Source organism: Ahaetulla prasina, chromosome 4 (genome assembly GCF_028640845.1).
Source record: "Ahaetulla prasina isolate Xishuangbanna chromosome 4, ASM2864084v1, whole genome shotgun sequence".
NCBI lineage: Eukaryota > Metazoa > Chordata > Lepidosauria > Squamata > Colubridae > Ahaetulla > Ahaetulla prasina.
The window spans coordinates 106852368-106871244 of record NC_080542.1 but is presented as its reverse complement, the minus strand read 5'-3'; the positions used below and the strand labels follow the sequence as shown (position 1 = coordinate 106871244).

Sequence of the window (18877 nt, the reverse complement as noted above, 5' to 3'; positions counted from 1 at the left end):
ACAAGCTTCCTAACAAACAGGAAGCAGCAGGTGAAGCTAAGCAAGATCACATCAAATACCTGTACAATTAGCACAGGGCCCCCAAGGCTGTGTGCTCTCCCACTTCTCTTCTCTCTGTATACCAATGACTGCATCTCCAATGATCCATTTGTTAAGCTACTGAAGTTCGCAGATGACACAACAGTGATTGGTCTCATTCGAGACAATGACGAATCCGCATATAGGCGAGAGGTCGAGCGACTAGCCTTGTGGTGCAACCAAAACAATCTGGAACTGAACACACTCAAAACCGTAGAAATGGTGGTAGACTTTAGGAAAAACCCTTCCATACTTCCACCTCTCACAATACTTGACAACACAGTATCAACAGTAGAAACCTTCAAATTTCTGGGTTCTATCATATCGCAAGATCTCAAATGGACAGCTAACATCAAAACATCATTAAAAAGGACAACAAAGAATGTTCTTTCTGCGCCAACTCAGTAAGCTCAAACTGCCCAAGGAGCTGCTGATCCAATTCTACAGAGGAATTATTGAGTCTGTCATTTGCACCTCTATAACTGTCTGGTTCGGTTCTGCAACCCAACAAGAAAAACACAGACTTCAGAGGATAATTAGAACTGCAGAAAAAATAATTGCTACCAACTTGCCTTCCATTGAGGACCTGTATACTGCACGAATCAAGAAGAGGGCCGTGAAAATATTTGCAGATCCCTCGCATCCTGGACATAAACTGTTTCAACTCCTACCCTCAAAACGACGCTATAGAGCACTGCACACCAGAACAACTAGACACAAGAACAGTTTTTTCCCGAAGGCCATCACTCTGCTAAACAAATAATTCCCTCAACACTGTCAGACTATTTACTGAATCTGCACTACTATTAATCGTTTCAGTTCCCATCACCAATCTCTTTCCACTTATGACTGTATGACTATAACTTGTTGCTGGCAATCTTTATGATTTATATTGATATATTGATCATCAATTGTGTTGTAAATGTTGTACCTTGATGAACGTATCTTTTCTTTTATGTACACTGAGAACATATGCACCAAGACAAATTCCTTGTGTGTCCAATCACACTTGGCCAATAAAATTCTATTCTATTCTATTCTATTTGACCACTTAGCACATTGAATGACTCTGGACACTTTCAGCCCAATTTCAAAGAATTGCCTCAGATAGAACAAAATCAGTGTACACTGCTTTGAGTAAAAGCTGGATATAAATAATAAAGTCTATAGGCATTGTGTTCTCATTGACTTCATAGTTACGTAGGATTGAGCCTAAGACAGATTTCAATGACTTATTACCAATTGATATTCATGGTGCAAAAGTATTTACTTATGGGCAAATTGTATTAACTAAATTGTATGTAAATTATATTGGTTTATAACAGTGATGGTGAACCTTTTCGGCACAGAGTGCTGAAAAGAGAGCATGCGTGCGCAGCAAGTACCACAAAGGGAGCACTTCATGCGCGCTTGTCAGGGCCACGACTAGGAAGAGGAGCTGCCCATGGGCATGTGTGCGCCGGACAAGGTACTTCTGGTTTTTGGGACATACATGTGCCAGCCAGCAAGTCTTATGCTTACTGCCGCACATGTGCACACACCGATCAGCTGGCCGGCGCACATACGCAAACCAGAAAATGGAAGACCAGCTCTTCTGGGTTACGGCACTGCCACGCGCACAAAGGCCAGCAGATTGTCATGTGTGCATGTGTGTCAGAAACCTGGAACAGGAACAAGGGATGCCACGCGTGGCAGGCGACCGGGGACGAGTGCCATAGGTTCGCCATCATGGATTTATAAGCTTACTTGCCTCATATAGATTCATAAAAGTGATCCAAAAATGAACAGTAAAATCCTTGAGTTTGTAAATAGTGGCATTAAGATTTCTCAATACACAGTTGAGTAAATTTTATTTAAGTTTATTTATTTTGTTAAATATAGTGCCTATTTTACCATGGGGCTACTCTAGGCAGCTTACAATAATAAAAAGGAAGAAAATGAAAGGAGTGTGAACAGAAGTAAAATAATATAACCATAAACTAAACATTGAAAAAGAAACACAATTAGAATACATCAATATGATAACAAAAAAAATATGGATGGGTGGACAGCAAACAAGGATGGAAAATGGCGTCTGCCATCTATCTTGCAGCTACCTCTGGTGAGGAATTCCATTTGGTTGTCAGGAAATCGGCAGAGCCAGGTCTTCAGAATCTTGCAGAAGTATAGGAACTAGGGGCAGATCTTACTTTACAAGGTAAGGTGTTCCAAAGGGCAGGCACAGCAGCAGAGAAGGCTCCTTTTTTTGGAAGTTGATAGTTGGAGTTCTTTGACTGATAGATCCAAAGTAGGCCCTTTCTGTTAGCATGAGTAGGATGGGATTGTCCTGGCAGGACGAGGTGATTCATCAGATAGCCTGGACCTATGTTATTAAGGGCTTTAAAGGTCATAACCAACATCTTGAACTACACTAGAAGTAGATCCATAGCCAGTAAAGTTCATGATATGGGCCATCCTAGGGGTTCCAAAAACTGCTTTCATTTTGCATACGCTGAAGCTTCTGAATGAACTTCAAGGGTAGCCCCATGTGGAGTGCATTGCAACAATCCAGGTGAGAGATAAGAAGGGCTTGAGTAACTGAGTGCAGGAAGTCATGATCCAGGAATGGTTGGAACTTGTGCACAAACCAGAGCTGTGTATAATCTCTCCTGGTCATGACTGCCATCTGCACTTTGAGAAACATATGTGAGTCCAGGAGAACCATTAGGTTGCGAACTTCATGAGATAGAGCAACCCTGTCCAACTAGGGATGGCAAACACTCAAATCATGAGGCTCAATGCACCCAGTCTTGCCAGGATTCAGTCTAAGTCTATGGTCCCTTGTTTAGATCCCTACAGCCTCCGGGCATCACAAGGGCAGAGAAAGGCATCACTCGGATTGCCATATGTAGAGAGATGTAGAGCTGTTAAGATCTCAACCCATGGTGACGAGTTACTTCAGTATTTCAGTTGTTAATCCCCAACTCTATCATGCATTATCAGGTTGCTGTTAATCAAATCTAGATAGACAACTGTCAAAGACAAAGAGGGGTTTTTTTGTTTCCATTTTTATGTTATACAAGATGAAGGGGGAAAATATTTTTCCTAGTTCATATGACATTTATTCTCCTGAAGTTTGCTATTTGAGCCCAATATCTTTTTAACATAATCTTTGTGCTTAGAATGGTGTAATCTCTTGAACTGGGACTTCTATATATTTACTTGTTCTTCCTGCCCAGTGTGAATAATTGGCTTGCTATGCTATGCACAAGTTTCAGAAAAATAGCAAACCTGTTCTGCATTAATATAACTTCAACAACAGTGTATCATTATCAGTCTAACCAGATGCATATTTACGATGAAGAAAGCCCCTTGCATTCAACACAGGCACTGGTATGCAGCCTATAGTGATATTTCAACACAAGAGAAACTGAAGAAAAATACAGTAGAAAGGATGCTATTTATAGTATCAACATACTGAAAATCAGTATGGACCAAATCGATGCAATTAAAATAAACAAACTTTAAAAAAACAATTAACTAAGAACAATTAGCATACATTTCAAACACTGTATCTTTGTTTAATCAGCTATTCCTTCAGAAAGGATCGTTCACTTTTCTTTCCCCAGCTTGAGATACACTTCAGTGCAATCTTTATCTCATCCAGAATTTGAAATATTATAATTGGAATTCCTCACAGAAGCAATTAACACAATCATGTGTTGCTCATATTAGCAGTTGTAATACATTAACAAATGGAAGAATCTCTTTAATTAATCTAGATAAATATAATGCTTTGGTTATTTATTTCCAATAATATTTCATCACCAAATTAGGTGTTTCTCAACAAGATCTTTAACCATCATCCAAATCTTTTATATAGAATATGAACACTACAGTGAAACTATTTGAAATATGTAATACTATTTGAAATATGTAAAATGCTAAGCAAATTATGATTGTCCCCCTTTGTACATATATTAACTTTACAATGAATGTTATTGCTATTCTTTGTGCATGTATTAATATAACAATACCTAATAATGCTTAAGTTACCCATACACTTGCACAACAAAATTAGAAATAATTCCATATTACTTTAAGAATTTCAGCCTCTGACTTAAAGTATATTCTGTAAATATATTACAAAGTCATACAAATTAGTTTTTAAAAATCCAGAAATACAAAATAAGCTTCATTTAAAAAAACCATTCCATTTAGAATTATAGCCTGATATTTCTGAAAGATTCAAACCATTTTAAGTCTCAAAGTGCTTTGTTAGTTGAGACTATAGTAAGCAATTATGGAAAACTTGAAATGGATATAGCAAAGAAAAAATCCTATTGTTACATTTTATTCCATCATTTTTCAAATTTTCCCTTTATTTTTTAACGATTGGATTCATACAACATGCTTACCTTAATTCCAAATCAATTCTTTTTCTGGATACTCATAATACACTGCATTTTTAAAGAAACATCTGAGTTTGTGCAATAAAAAAAAACTAAGATTAAAACCAAAATAAGCAATGGCAAATCATTTCCAACATTTTGTCTAGAAAACTGTAGGGACTGGTCCAAGGAATCGCTAGGAGTCAGCACTGACTTAAAGGCACCAACCCATCCCCAAGCTCTAACCAAGTTTAATTATGTAAATACAACAAAGAAATTTTTAACTTAACTATTATTAACTATGTTATATCAACTGAATCAACAAAAAGATAAATACAGGGTTCAATCTTGTGCTGCTATAAACTAGCATACAGATAGATCTGTTACTGCAGCAGATGACAGAATCTGATTGACCATATCAAGTTAAGAAACTAAATAGGGTCAAGCACTATTTAGTAGGAAATGTAGTAGAAAATCATTTCCACAGTGTAGAATCCACTCATGGATACGTCCAATAATTCACCAAGCTGAATTCAAGCCCCCGTTTGTAACATTAAAAATGACTAGAAGTACTACAGCATAATTAGCACATTAATGGCAGTATTCTTTTTAATAAAATGTTAAGTGAGGTAAGATTGTCATTTATACATTGAAATTTCAGATTTGTTTTCCATTTATTTTAGAATAGTTCCCATAAAAAAAAGCTAATAGAGGCAATTAATGAAGGGCCCTATGAATTCCAAAAGAAACCTCTTTCTTAAGAAGCATTTGGCCTTAACATTGTCAATAGTAGCCACAATTTGGTAAATATTAGTTGAAATGGCAGGCAAATTCAGTCTCTAACTACTATTTTACTATGTAATTTTTAAATATGAAAGAAAAAATAGTGACTAATGTAACAACCGTTGATAAGTTAATGGGTATTCATCTTTTTGATTTCACTTGAATTTAAGATTCAAGCATAACTAAAAAATACTGAACACAAGAGTAAATCATAACATATAAAAAGCCTTTTTGAAAGAATAGCTAGTTTGGAAACAAGGAATTAATTCAAACTTTTTTGTAACAATATATTTTCATTAATTAATCAAAACTATGAAAAAATAGTATACAATATGAATTTTGGAATTTCTATGTTTCAAATGAAAAAAGCAAGCATTTATGTCATGATTCCTCTGCGAATAAGCAGCTTTCATTATAAGAATCATCCTACCCACAAACAAGAAAAAGAAACAATTACTTAGAAATATGATCAATATTACACAGTACTGATAATGTCGTATAGCTAAAAAGCAGATGGGACAACCACACAGATATGATGATATGTTTCTAATTTGCTAAGAATGAACTGCCACTCCCAAAAAAGCCCACATGAAGGTTGAAAGGAAAGACAAGTATCATTAAATGCTCTAAATCAAGACAAACCTGTACACAATTACAGGAGTTCCCTGTTGTACAGTCAGATAACAAGTAGTTGAATTAGTGAAGGCTTCCTTGAATTTATATAGTCTTTGAATATCTCATGCTTAGCTCCCATTAAGAAAATCATGAGTCAGTTTATAGAGATACATGGCTCAGTGCCTAACTTTTATTGGAAATTAATAGCCAAGTTCATACTATGTTCAAGGGAATATATTCAATTGATACATACAATGAAGTAGTGTGATTATCATAAAGCAGCTTTCCCAAATTTGTTTCCAAGCTCACTGGTTCTATAGCCGAGTTTCTTAAAGTTGACAACTTTTAAGATATAAAGACTTGAACTCTCAGAATTCCCCAGCTAGCAAGGCTGAAAGTTCAAATCCACACAACTTAAATTTGCCAAGGCTGAGAAACACTTTTTTATGCGGTTGATTATGGGAACTGGGAATCCTGGGAACTGGCAGTCTTAACTATATTTATATAGAACTATAAACATATCTGGAAAGTCTATCATAGAACAACATATATACATGAATATATGTATAATTGATTGAATTGACAATAGAGCTCTATGACTCAATTTCTAGGAAAAAATATTTTTTCTCTAGCAACATAACTTGCTTCTTAACATCAGTATTGCATTTTCTTTCCTGAATACAGTATTCTGCACTCTTTCAGTATTCTGTTCAAATCATGCATCAGTTGTGTTCTTTTGATAAACATTTACTAACTAAATAGCTTTAAATAAAAATGAGGTAAAATTGGTGGTGCTTGAAAATCAATGACTCATTTTTTTTCCAAGTTAAAGGAATACATTATAGGAATTAATTTTCACAAAGATTCCAAATGTTCCTTGGTGAAAATGTTCCTGTTTTAATATTCCTGTTTGATATTCTAAGAAGACTGGTTAAAGAATATCTTTCTAAATTTGAAAATTAGTTTTTTTCTTGATCCAACATGGAGAAAGCACTGGCCCGAAGAACCTCCATGCAATTGACTAGGATTAGAGCTCCAGTTATTTCTCGCCATTGTTTGGTCACAGGGTTTTTCATTTTGTCCAAAGCTAAATGCAGATCTTGCAACATATCTCTGTAACTTTCTCCATGGTGAGCACTCCAGGTATAGAGAAAATCATAAGCTGGTTTCCACATCATCTGAAATTTAACAAAATCATGTTTAGATGCAAAACAGTTCAGTAATAAGTGGACAAAACTGTATAGAAACATTTGCAATTAGATATTGAATTGTGTCTGCCCTCTGATTTTCATATATACATGTGGACTTCTGTGCAGAATATCATAAAACACAATCAACAACCTTATTTTTATGCTAAATTCCAGTTAGTTATATAACCAAGCTTTTTACAACTCTATGAATCATGGATATTAAAGCATCTTAGTTCCAAATATGGTCACTGATCAATGTATGTTAAAATTTTCTACACAATTCAATTAGAGAAGTTCTCCAAAATGAGTTGTACTGTTCAGGATCTGTTTTCAGCTCCCTAGAGAGGGATACATAGCAACAATTTCATCTTGATACCTACATTTTTATTCTCCTGAGCCATTTAATGTGCTATTAACTTGGTCATATTTAAAGAGAGCTTTTAAATTAACTATATATCTCAAATTATGTCATTTCTAAGAAATAATTATTTTATTTTCTTTGTTTAAAACTTATATGAGACTATTATCCACTGATAATAATTTCATAACTTTGGCCACTTGGTCAAACTTGGTCAAACTTGTAGTTACCAATAAAGCATTATTCTGTCAAATAGCTAGAGGTGCCCTTAGTATATTATGTATGAATTTTTTTTATTTTGTATCTGTTATACTTTTAATGAAGTTTATCTAAACTAATAACGATTTTAAAAGGCACCATAAAGTGTAATGCATTGAAAGACCATGAAATCATAAAAATATAAAGGATCAGCAAAAATACAAAATATTTTTCATGGTTACCTGTGCTGTAACAAGTGCTAGGAATTGTGCATGATGCACAATGTACAGTGGAATGCACACATTGCATCCCACCACATTGTGTTTGATTTGGCTTCTTTTTGTTTTGAGATTGGGATGCAGAATACATTTTCTGGCTTTAGTCACTAGAATTAGGGATGCTGATGGGATTCTCTATGTAATGTGCTGTCTCTTCTAGCTCCCAGTTTGGGTTTGCTGTATTATTTGTTAGTCCTATGTAACTGAAATTTCAAGGATCTTCCTCAATACTTTTAATCATAAAAATGTGGCACTGCAGTTTCACCAATATTAACTACAGTCACATGATCATGATTTCCGGTACTCCCTGCCAGCTTCCCACAAATAGGGTCAATGGGGAAGACAGCAGGAAATCTGAAGTCACTCTGGCTCCCACTGCTTTTTTGCCCGCTTATGGTCTTTATATTTAGCTCTTTAGAAAGGGAAATATCTTTGAAAGGATGACCAAACAAGCCATGGATTGCCTAGTAATTTCTAAAGTAAAAATTCAGGAGTACTTGACAGCTGTTTAAGATTAAAGGAAAGCAGTTGGAGGGAAAGGTTATGTTCACTGTATACACAATGTACTCTCGTACCTCTATCAAAAGTGCTGGACAGTTTTTATCTCTTTTCAACACTTGTTTTTATTTAAACACAGATACTGTTAATAATGAGACCAAAAATTTACTCTGTTGTAGATACTGTAATAAAGGAATTAAGGAAACCAGTGAATTTACCATGGAATGTTGACTACTCTCAAGTTTCTCTTACAGTGACAATGTTCAGTTTAAAGATGGATTGTACCTTTTATAGAAAATGAATACAAGAGAAATACTGTGAGACTTACCTCTGGAGCAACTTCTCCATTTTTATTATGATGAGGAGTTTCATAAGCATCAATTTGTTGTTTTGTAAGTCGTGCTAATTTTTCTGCCAACTCTCTCCAGTTCTTCCCAAGTTTTACCGCTGCAGTAAAAATAACTGTATCCTGGGTAATACGGACTACTAATCCTTGACAGTCTAGCTTTAAAAGTGCCTGGAAGCACAAATGTGATAGTTACGTTTTAAACAATTTTTAATAACAAATAATTATAGTACAATTATAATGTAACTGCTTGGAACCATAACTGAGAATGTACTGTTACACTGTATAGAATAATCATTTTCCTCATATTATTTATTAATCTTGGGTTTTTTAAAATAGAAAACTGTTTAGAGTTTGAAAACAATTATCGTGAGATTTCAGACAGTAGAAATATAAGGGTTTGTCTCTCCCTCTCTCCACTTTCTGGACATATTGGAAAGTCCCAAACCAAGTGATTTCCAACATTACTTATTCCATTAACACAGAAAATAGCACTGTTAGTTACATAGATCTAGCTCATGCCTTATGATTAATTAAAATACATTTGTATGTTAGGTTTATATTATCCGCACATGTGCAAGAAGAACTGTATACTCTATGTACCCTTTCCCCCTTCAATATAACCCTACAAGATAGATTAAGCAGAAAAGAAACCAAAGAAGTTCTAAGTAATAAAGTGAGGTTATGTGGCTAGAGGCTGACTTCAATCTGAATTTTCCCTCTCCTAGTCCAACACCTTGACCAAATTGAGTCAGCTATCTTGCTTGGCTCCTATTGACCTCAGGATTGGGTAAACAGATTGGGAAGGTATTTTCATAGTTTATTGTACTGTTTGCATCCAAACAGAGTTGTACCATGGTTTATACTCCATGTCATATCTTGTTTGACAGATGCCATGGATGATGGCTTGTATGCCATGACTAACTATGTTTTACTTATCCATTCCTATGGGTTGAAAGAAAAAATAGGAGCAACTGAACCTTGCCAACTATGATATGAAAACATTCCCAGTGATGTTTATTACAAATGTACTCGTATTTTAAAATACTGCCATTTTTAAAACAAATATGATTTCGCTTGATTGTTCATCTATCTAATTTAAAAGGATGATATATTTTCAAAGAATAAAAGTTATGAAAGAAGAGATACAATGTTTTTCCTGTAAGCGATTGCTTATAGCTCTAGAGAATTAATGAGAATTCCTTAAGTATCCCTTGACAATGAGAAAAACCATGCTTGTTACTTTTAAGTTATATGGCTTTTGTAACTTTGCTAACAAGCACTGTGACACAGAAACAAGAAAAAGGTTTTTTCTTCTATTGTAAAATTTGGCACTTTTCATTTCTTCTTCCTGCCTTCCTGATTTTTTCCTTCTGACTCTCTTATAGTTATAAAATATTTATTAGGGATATTACAAAATCCCAATTGTTCTAAAGATACATTTAATTATGATATCTGTATTAATATGATATTAAAATCCGAGAGTGGCACAAGACATGCAGAGATTTTCCTGATTATAATTAAAATGGATTTAAATAAAGGAGAAAACAGAAAAGTACACAACCTTTTTGAAAGAAAGTATCCGGTGAGTCTTTGTTATTATGATGATGGTGAGGATGATAATGATTATAGTATTGGTAAATACTTTAATCCATATTTTTTTCCACAGAATTCAAAGCAAAACTATTCTGTAACATGTGTTATGCTCAGATGAGACATTATAAATAGACAAAACCCTCCCATTTATGTTCCAAGGCTTTTTTAACTATCAGTACCATAAAATTCAACAAGCACAGAAAATCTATTGGGCAAAACGAAATTGTAGTTCAAAACATCTGTGCAACTCCAGATTGCCGATGTTCCAACTACTTCTGCACGTCATCTTAATTTTGTGAATAAACGTGCAAAATCAAATCATATTTGACTTTATGTCAGTTCTTAAAGTATGTTCCAGGAAGACTTTTTATACAACTGATACTTTTTATTCATCTAACTTGAAAACCAGTTTGGTGTGGTGGTTTAAGGCACCAGCCTAGAAACCAGGAGACCATGAATCCTAGTCCTGCACTTCACACATGAAGCCAGATGGCACCTCTGTGCCAGTCACTCTCTCTCAGCCCTAGGAAGCAGGTAGCAATGGCAACCACTTCTGAAAATGTTGCCAAGAAATCTGCCAGGAGTAAGGATTCCTGAATTCAGAGGATATTACAGGTAATCCACAACTTACAAGAGTTTGTTTAGTTACTGTTCAGTTACAATAGCACTGAAAAAAGTGACTTATGACTACTTTTTATATTGCGATTATTCCAGCAACCCCATGGTCATGTGATCAAAATTCAGATGGTTGGCATATTGTTCATATTTATGACCATTGCTATGTCCCAGGATAATGTGATCATCTTTTGCGACCGACCTTCTGACAAGCAAAGTCAATGGGGAAGCCAGATTCAGTTAACAACCAGGTTACTAACTTATGAACTGCAGTGATTCACTTCACAACTGAGGCAAGAAACGCTGTCAAATGGGGCAAAATTATCTTAATAAATGTCTCATTTAACAATACAAATTGGTCTCCAATTGCAGTCATCAAGTCAATGCATATAAATGTATATAAATTAAAATATCTCATGAGAAAAATCTAGAAGAATTATTTTTACTGTTCTCTTTTACAGAGCAATCAAGGTGGATTATATGAACAACCTTGACAGTGGTGAAATCCAAAATTTTTTACTACTGGTTCTGTGGGTGGGTGTGGTTTGGTGGGTGTGGTTTGGTGGGTGTATCAGGGAAAGATACTGCAAAATCTCCATTCCCACCCCACTCTGGGGCCAGCTAGAAGTGGCATTTGCTGGTTCTCCGAACTACTCAAAAATTCCGCTACCGGTTCTCAAAACTACTCAAAATTTCCACCATCAGTTCTCCAGAACCTGTCAGAACTGGCTGGATTTCACCCCTGAACCTTGATTAGATTCAAATTTGTAATTTGAAAAATCATTTTTTGCTTTGAATCAAATTGATTGTCTGCACTGGGCTCTATTGGGATAGGAAGGTGAGGGGGGCAAAGCAAAAAGCCCGCTCGGTCCGCTCACCAGCACAATGGAGAATCTCTCTTCCAGCTTGCTGGTTTGGGCATTGGGAGCTTGAGGAGTAGATTGTGCACCCTGAACTCTTTCTGCAGCTGTTCTGAGCCTGGCTGCAGCTGACATCAGCCAATTTTCTTCTAGCGCTCATGCAAGGAATCCTGGAGGAGCTAGTGGCAGCATATTGCATGCTTTTCACTCCAACTAGCCCTGGAAAATGCATGGCTGGGGCAGAGCGGTCCTCTTTAACAAGTTCCAAACTGTTGCTGCTGCTCCATGAGTATTGAAAGAAAGGGAGTCCAATTGTGAGCGTGGGCTCTTCCAGGGCCAATCGTAGAGGGAAACAATGAGTTCACCTTTCCTTCCTGAGGAAAAAGCCTGAGTCCGCCAGGCACTCCTGGCCAGTTTCCCAGAGACTGGGCACAAAGGGATGATCATGGCATCGCACCCGGCTCCACATAGCCCGGAAAGCCCAGTAGACAAGGCTTCCGGGTCCAACAAAGGGGCCGAGGGCAGGACTTCCTCCCCTCTCTTTTTTGGGGAGGTTTTCAAACAAAAAGGCTCTGAGGTACAATAGGAAGGCCAATATCATAAGAAGCCTCGTTAAAGACTTATGTCTAATTTGCTTTTCCTCATCTCACAGCCCATCCCAGCAGTACTTACCACAGAGAGTTCATATAGGAATCGTCTGGTGCTTCTCTGAGTATGGCAAATTTCTTTCAGTTTCTTCATAATATATGCTACTTTTTCAGACTCTTTTTCAACTTGTAATGCATTTAAATCATACCGGGACAAATCTGAAAACTGAAGAGCATCAGCCAAAGCTTTCCAATCATTTAAGTTCTCTGATACTGTGGATAAGATTGTTGAATAGATATAAGTCAATTTTTTAAAAGGCAATGCAATCTGTTCAAGGAGGCTACTGGTCATGATTTCACTATCCTCAACATCAATAGTTCTGTTTTCAGTTATCACTTTGATATTTTTGCAGTGTACAAGGCCAACTTTTCCTCTAAGAACTCCTACATACCATTCTTTAATTTTTGTTTGTCCAATGGCTTTGACCTTATCTTCTCCAAGTATTCCTATTGTATCACCTTTAAAATATTCTAGTAAATAATCAATTTTACTTTGGCGTAACACTGTTTTGAGTGCTGTACCATAGCGGGTAATATTTAAAACCTTGTCTTGAAAGATAGGATATTTTATGGTGGACAATAATAATAACGGTGCAGATTTTATTTCCTTGCGTTTTTCAATTCGGTTTGGCTTGTTAGTTACACCCATTAATAACTTAGGAGGTGGTTCAGGTGTTGTAATGTAAAACTGGCATGCCAGGTTATTTTCTGGGGCTTTGATTTGAACACGGAAGACAAAAATATGTATTTTCCTATTGCAGATTATAGAAAATGGAAAATGTCGGTGAATTACTCCACCACCTCCTTTCAATTTTTCTTCTTTAATTTCTTTCCTTTGTTCTTCTTTCTTCACTTCAAAATCTGGGTCACAGGAGACAACAGAAATGCTGAGGTCTTGCGGTTTCTCCAGTATAAATGTGTGCTTCCCCCATAGCTGGAAAATAACTGGGGGTAAGCTCTTTCCTCCTCTTTTAATGTCACATACTGTTAGTTTCTCAGGAACATAGTTGTGATTGAACAAAGCAAACACAACAGTGAAAGACGGATGGATATGTTTTGGTCCATAAATCCCAACTGAAAGTTTTCTGTGGATATATTCCCAAACACTTACAAGAGAATTAACTGTGTTTGTTTGAGCTACAACAACAATATACATCAAGTGACTAAGATCTGTTAGTTTCACTTGTACAGTATCTTTATAAATGTAACAATTGTGTATTTTTTCAAATGGCCCTTCCTTATTGCAACTACACAGACAAACAATTTCAGTCATTACCTGACTAAAAGGATCCTTTTTTATTTCAGCTGCAATTTTCATCTCTAGTAAAATAGCTTCAGTAGTATTAAGGTTGCTCAAGGTAAGTTCAATCAAAGGGGTCAAGGTGGTTGAAAACTCATCATTAAGTGATGGTGGAGAATCAAGGATTGCCTGCAGGCCAACTTCTTGGAATTCTCCAAGTGCCACATGACCTTCAGGGAAATGAACAGTAATATCTGCGTCGGGAAGCTGCACTGAACCACCTTCATAATTCACTTTGCAGACTATATGGGTTTCTATAGATTGGGTCTGTGCCCATCCAGGACCCTGATTTATCACATTCAAATCCAGGCAAGATCGGGCCAGTTGTCGTTGATTCAACCAAGCTGTCTTATAGGCCTCACGTTGATTCTGAAATGCTTCACTTTCTGGAGGTAGGACATAATTGGGTGGTGCTGTATTAGAAAATTCACACCTTACATCTATAATATCCAAAAGATCTGAAACACTCCTAGATTTTGCAGATCTTTTAGAAGGTTTGCGACAAAAGAGATATTCGAAATTTAGTTCATCTCCTGATGAAGCAGCAGAATCCCTACCATTTGAATCTCTAAAAAATAAATCTGGATCTTCTTTCAAGATAGATACCCGTCTATTGTTTTTTTCTTTGTTACATGATTCAGCTATGTCATCTAAAAATGGATTAGATGCTGACAGTTCCTTCCAAAACGGATTTGTCTTAAATCCACCAGGGGCATCTTGCTTAAATTCTCCAGTCCAGTGTGATTTACGATGCAATTCATTTTCCTTATTGTCTGTTTTTGGGATTGAGAGAGAAAAGGAGAAATATAAATTCTCATCTCAATTTATTTAAATATAACTAGAATAAAATGAAAGAAAACAAGCATACATTTATCCAGCTAACTCATTTTTAATTTCTGTGTCCATCTGGAAAATTATGATTTTCTTAACGTTCTATTTAATTTTAAATACAAAAACACTAAATGTAGTGTGGCCATTAGTTATTAGTAATTATTTTGAACGAACTTACTACTCCCAGACTGACTGTGAAATAACAATTGAGCAAGTATAGAATGTAGTTCTACATTTTTCTTGGAGTAAAATCCCCTAGAACACAATTGTATTAAATTAGAACAAATGGTTAATATTTTAGGATACACTCGTTATCTTCTTCAAATTGGAGTAGGCTTCAAGCTTCTTCAATGGTCAATGAGACAGTCTATGAATACTGATGGGTCTTACGTACCCTGATGCCCAACAGTTTACTTGATCAGGCTCCCCTAGGCAAAGTTCTAGGTTAGTATAAAAATGCACTTTTGTAGCCCTTGGGATATATATTACTCATAGTGAGATAGTACTAATAATACCAGCATATAATTTCAGTTTTTTTGATAGTCATGCATCTATCTTAAATTGCTATGTCCTGTAAGATATATGACAGGGCCTAACTTGAATTTAGTTTTTGCTTTGAATTTACTTTTGTCTAGAGAAGGTTTACAGATATCATCTATTCTCAATTTGCCATTCTTCTCTTGCAAGGATGGGGGTCCTATTAAGATGGTTCCTTCCCAAGACATATAATCGTATGAATTAGTGATTTTTTCAGAAAGCAGAGTTTGTGATCATGTTACTTGCTTTGTTGACTTTGGAATGGAGAAGCAAAATAACTAAATGAAACTGTCATTGCTTAATATTTTATTCTATATAATGGAATGTTGACTTTTACCCCTTTCATGAATTTCTGCAGAAGAACCTGGCACAGAAATAATGGAAGTGCTAGCAGAGCAAGACTTGCCATGGGTTGATTAGACATGCAGTATTCCTCACAACTGTACATATTGTTGTGGCTTTATGGAATGATTCCAAATTTTGAAATTATAAAACCAAAGTGAGGAGTGGGTGAACTTGCCACTTTTACCACCTCATTTGTAATATTATATCTTTATCTTGATTATCTCCATAGGAGCTGCCTGGATTTATCTGTATTTAAAAGTTCAGAAGACTAGCTCTGGTAAAAGTAGCTTGAATAAGAGACCACAGGTGGTCCTCAACTTATGACTGTTCACTTAGTAAGTACTCAAAGTTATAACAGACTTGCCCCTCAAAGCTACTTATCACCCTGTTGTTCCAAAAGAGCTTTTCCCAAAAGGCAACTGGACTTCCTTGGTTTTTTTCTTTGAAAACATTTTGCTTCTCATCCAAAAATATTTTTCAGTTCTAACTTAGACCAGACCAGTCCCCAGACCAAAAGAAAGGAAGGAAGGAAGGAAGGAAGGAAGGAAGGAAGGAAGGAAGGAAGGAAGGAAGGAAGGAAGGAAGGAAGGAAGGAAGGAAGGAAGGAATCCACTTGCCCTTTTGGAAAAAGCATCTTTGGGACAACCATGACCTGGATTATTGATAATCTCCTTATACACCTATGATCTTGCTCTGAAGTTTTGTCATCTGCACACATTCCCTTGGTCATATGACCACATTTTGGATGCTTGGTTCACCTTGATGGCTGGTTGCAGCATTCTACTGTCACATGAACATAATTTATGAATGTTTTTTCCTACTTTCTGGCAAAAAAACGTCCATAGGAATACACTTATTTCCCTAATGGCCATGATATTCACTTAATGACTATGGTGTTTAACAACTGCTGCAAAAAAAGTCATAAAATTATGTCTGGTCACAAAAGTGCCTTAATTGTTGGAATCCATTACAATCATAAATTGATGATTGCCTATACTACTGGTAGTAATATGAATAAGAGACTACTAGTAATATAAGGGCTTACAGGAACACTGGGAAATAAAAAAAATCCAGAAGATAGTGGCAATACCCTTGTCTACTTCTGCCAAGAAATCTAAATAATGTATCCATGAAATCACCAGAAAGAGAGATGAATGTATAAGAGGTATTTTATCATTTTTTAAAATACTAAGTAATAATTTTATTTTTATAATTTTTAATACTAAAAGCCCCCAACTATTACAATTGCTCTTCACAGTAGAATTATTCATTCTGATCATCCTTCTCAGTAAATTTATTCTCTAAATATTTTTCACAAATTTTATGTTTGTATTTTTTTTAAAAAAATAAGAATTACATTTGCCTCTCTTCATTATAGTCAAAGGCCTTATGCTGAAGGGGCAGCCATTTTTGTATTCTTTCAAAATTCTCACCTTTACTGAAAATATCTAGCTAAACATCAACTTTACCACCATTACTACTTATATAGAATATTTCAGAAAATCACACCATTGTCCCTGGGAATGTGATTTTGTGATAAATACTTTTCCCTAGAACCACATTTAACTTTAAAAAAAACAAAAGCAATGGCTGAAGCGGTGGAGCAAAATCACATATAAGAAGTTCCATTCTTTTCCATTTTGCTTTATTTTCTTCTTAAAATTTAACAGCAAATTACATTTTCTGTGCCAGTACTAGAACTGTCAGTTACATACCTGTCCAATCATTTCTTGTAAAGCTTCCATCATCCAAGTCAACCAAAGATCCTTCTGATTTGCTCCATGAAAATTCCTTTAAATGACAGGAAACAGACATTTTTCTTCCTAGATGATTTAAGATAAATCTGTAAACAAATGGAGAATTACTTAAAGCTGCAAACATCATTTAAAATGTGGCATGTGAATCAGTATCTAAAGAATTTTTCAGGCCCATATGTGCCCAAATAGGTCTTCAAACAAACAAACCTCTTTATTAAGGCAATCTTTTCTGTGCATAGAACAAAGAAGCCAATTAACATAAGATTAATTTCTTTTTATATAAACTCTGCCTACTTGTAATATTAAAGTATTGCATATGGTCTATTCTAATAGGCTGCATGTTTTTCTGGCTTAAATGTCCAAAATTTTGTTTATGTGACAAAGCAAAGCTATACAATTATTGTAGATAACACAGACAAAAAAATATAACATAACAATAAAAAAAACAACTTTCCTTTTTACAGTAAACAAAACAGCAATAGATAACTTATCTCTTCAGATGTAGAGGCAATAGTTTTTAACTACACTTTGCTATATTGACTAAGAGATTACAAAAGTTGAAATTCAAAATACCTGGATATTATTAATTTGCCTATTATGTGTAAGTATTATATAGTTTCTAGAAAAGAAATTCATCCATACCAGTAGTAGTGAGAATTATAAGACTATAGTGATATACAGCATTATATAATGGAATTTAACATGATTTGTTTTGATGGCTATGCAAAGAATTGCTCAAAGCTAAGAACAGATGTGTAGCCATTAGTTGGAATTCCATATAGAGTTATGTTAGCATAATTGACATAAATTAAAGACTTGGATTCATTTCTGCCCATAAGCATGGAAGTTAATAGAGAGATTTCTCCTATCTCTAAAACCAAGTGCTCTGATATCTAGATGACATTTGTGTATCTACAAATTCCTTGACAAACCCTCTGGCTGCCTAGTGCCTCTAAGTCCCATAATGAGGCTAAAAAGGTTCACAGAAAATAAAATGTCTGATAACTACAGTCTTGCTTTCTGCTCTATGGACATTTGGGGATTGGCTATTCCGCCATACCAATTATTTTGTGAGTGTCCATAAGATATTCTCAAAATTCCAGATGTGTCCCCCAGTGGAAAAAAAATGGTTACATTTGAAATTCTTATACACTGAATATTAGAATATTAAATTAATATAAACAATGTGTTAAAAAATTAGGAAGGTTTAAAAATTGATAATGTGTTATTAACTATGTAAATTTAGTGAGATGATTTTTGTTTATTTTCAATAATAGCTTCATCAATATAAAACTACCTTTAATTAATTTAGTGGTCATGAACAAAATATAATTTTCTGAATACAGCATTAGCTTATCTTATAAAAAATGCTATTGACAATGAAGTCTTCTTCTAATGATTTTTTTACTTGGTTGATTTTATACCTTTATCATAAAATGTGTTTGATGTAGCCACAGTATGAAGTATTCACCTTATCTAATAAAAAAACACTCTTCCTTCAATAAAGAATTGGGTCTATATTTTATTGCTAAAGCATTATTAATCTTTTTTTTAAAAAAACTGTTTCCATTGATAAGAGAGGAGGTGCTAATACTTCTTCAATTAATATCTTGTGCTTTCACTTCACCCCAGCAGGTGGCAGCATCTGCCTGACATTATCTGAAGCTAAACAGGC

The 18877-nt window shown here is 35.2% G+C and overlaps 1 protein-coding gene across 6 annotated transcripts in view; it reads right to left on the bottom strand.

The window, feature by feature from the left end:
- Positions 1-1911: 1911 nt before the first annotated feature.
- The window catches only part of MACC1 (MET transcriptional regulator MACC1), a 30533-nt gene continuing 13567 nt past the window's right edge, over positions 1912-18877 (bottom strand). For 4 of the 6 annotated variants that reach the window (XM_058181975.1, XM_058181974.1, XM_058181976.1 and 1 more), the window contains exons 2-5: positions 17161-17288; positions 12458-14505; positions 8697-8885; positions 1912-7024 (exon numbers count right to left, since the gene is read on the bottom strand). In XM_058181975.1, coding sequence (XP_058037958.1) covers positions 6806-7024; positions 8697-8885; positions 12458-14505; positions 17161-17260 — 2556 coding nt within the window. In that variant the 5' untranslated portion in view covers positions 17261-17288 and the 3' untranslated portion in view covers positions 1912-6805. The remainder of the gene's footprint in view (positions 7025-8696; positions 8886-12457; positions 14506-17160; positions 17289-18877) is intronic. The other 2 variants (XM_058181978.1, XM_058181977.1) reach the window with 1 other exon arrangement.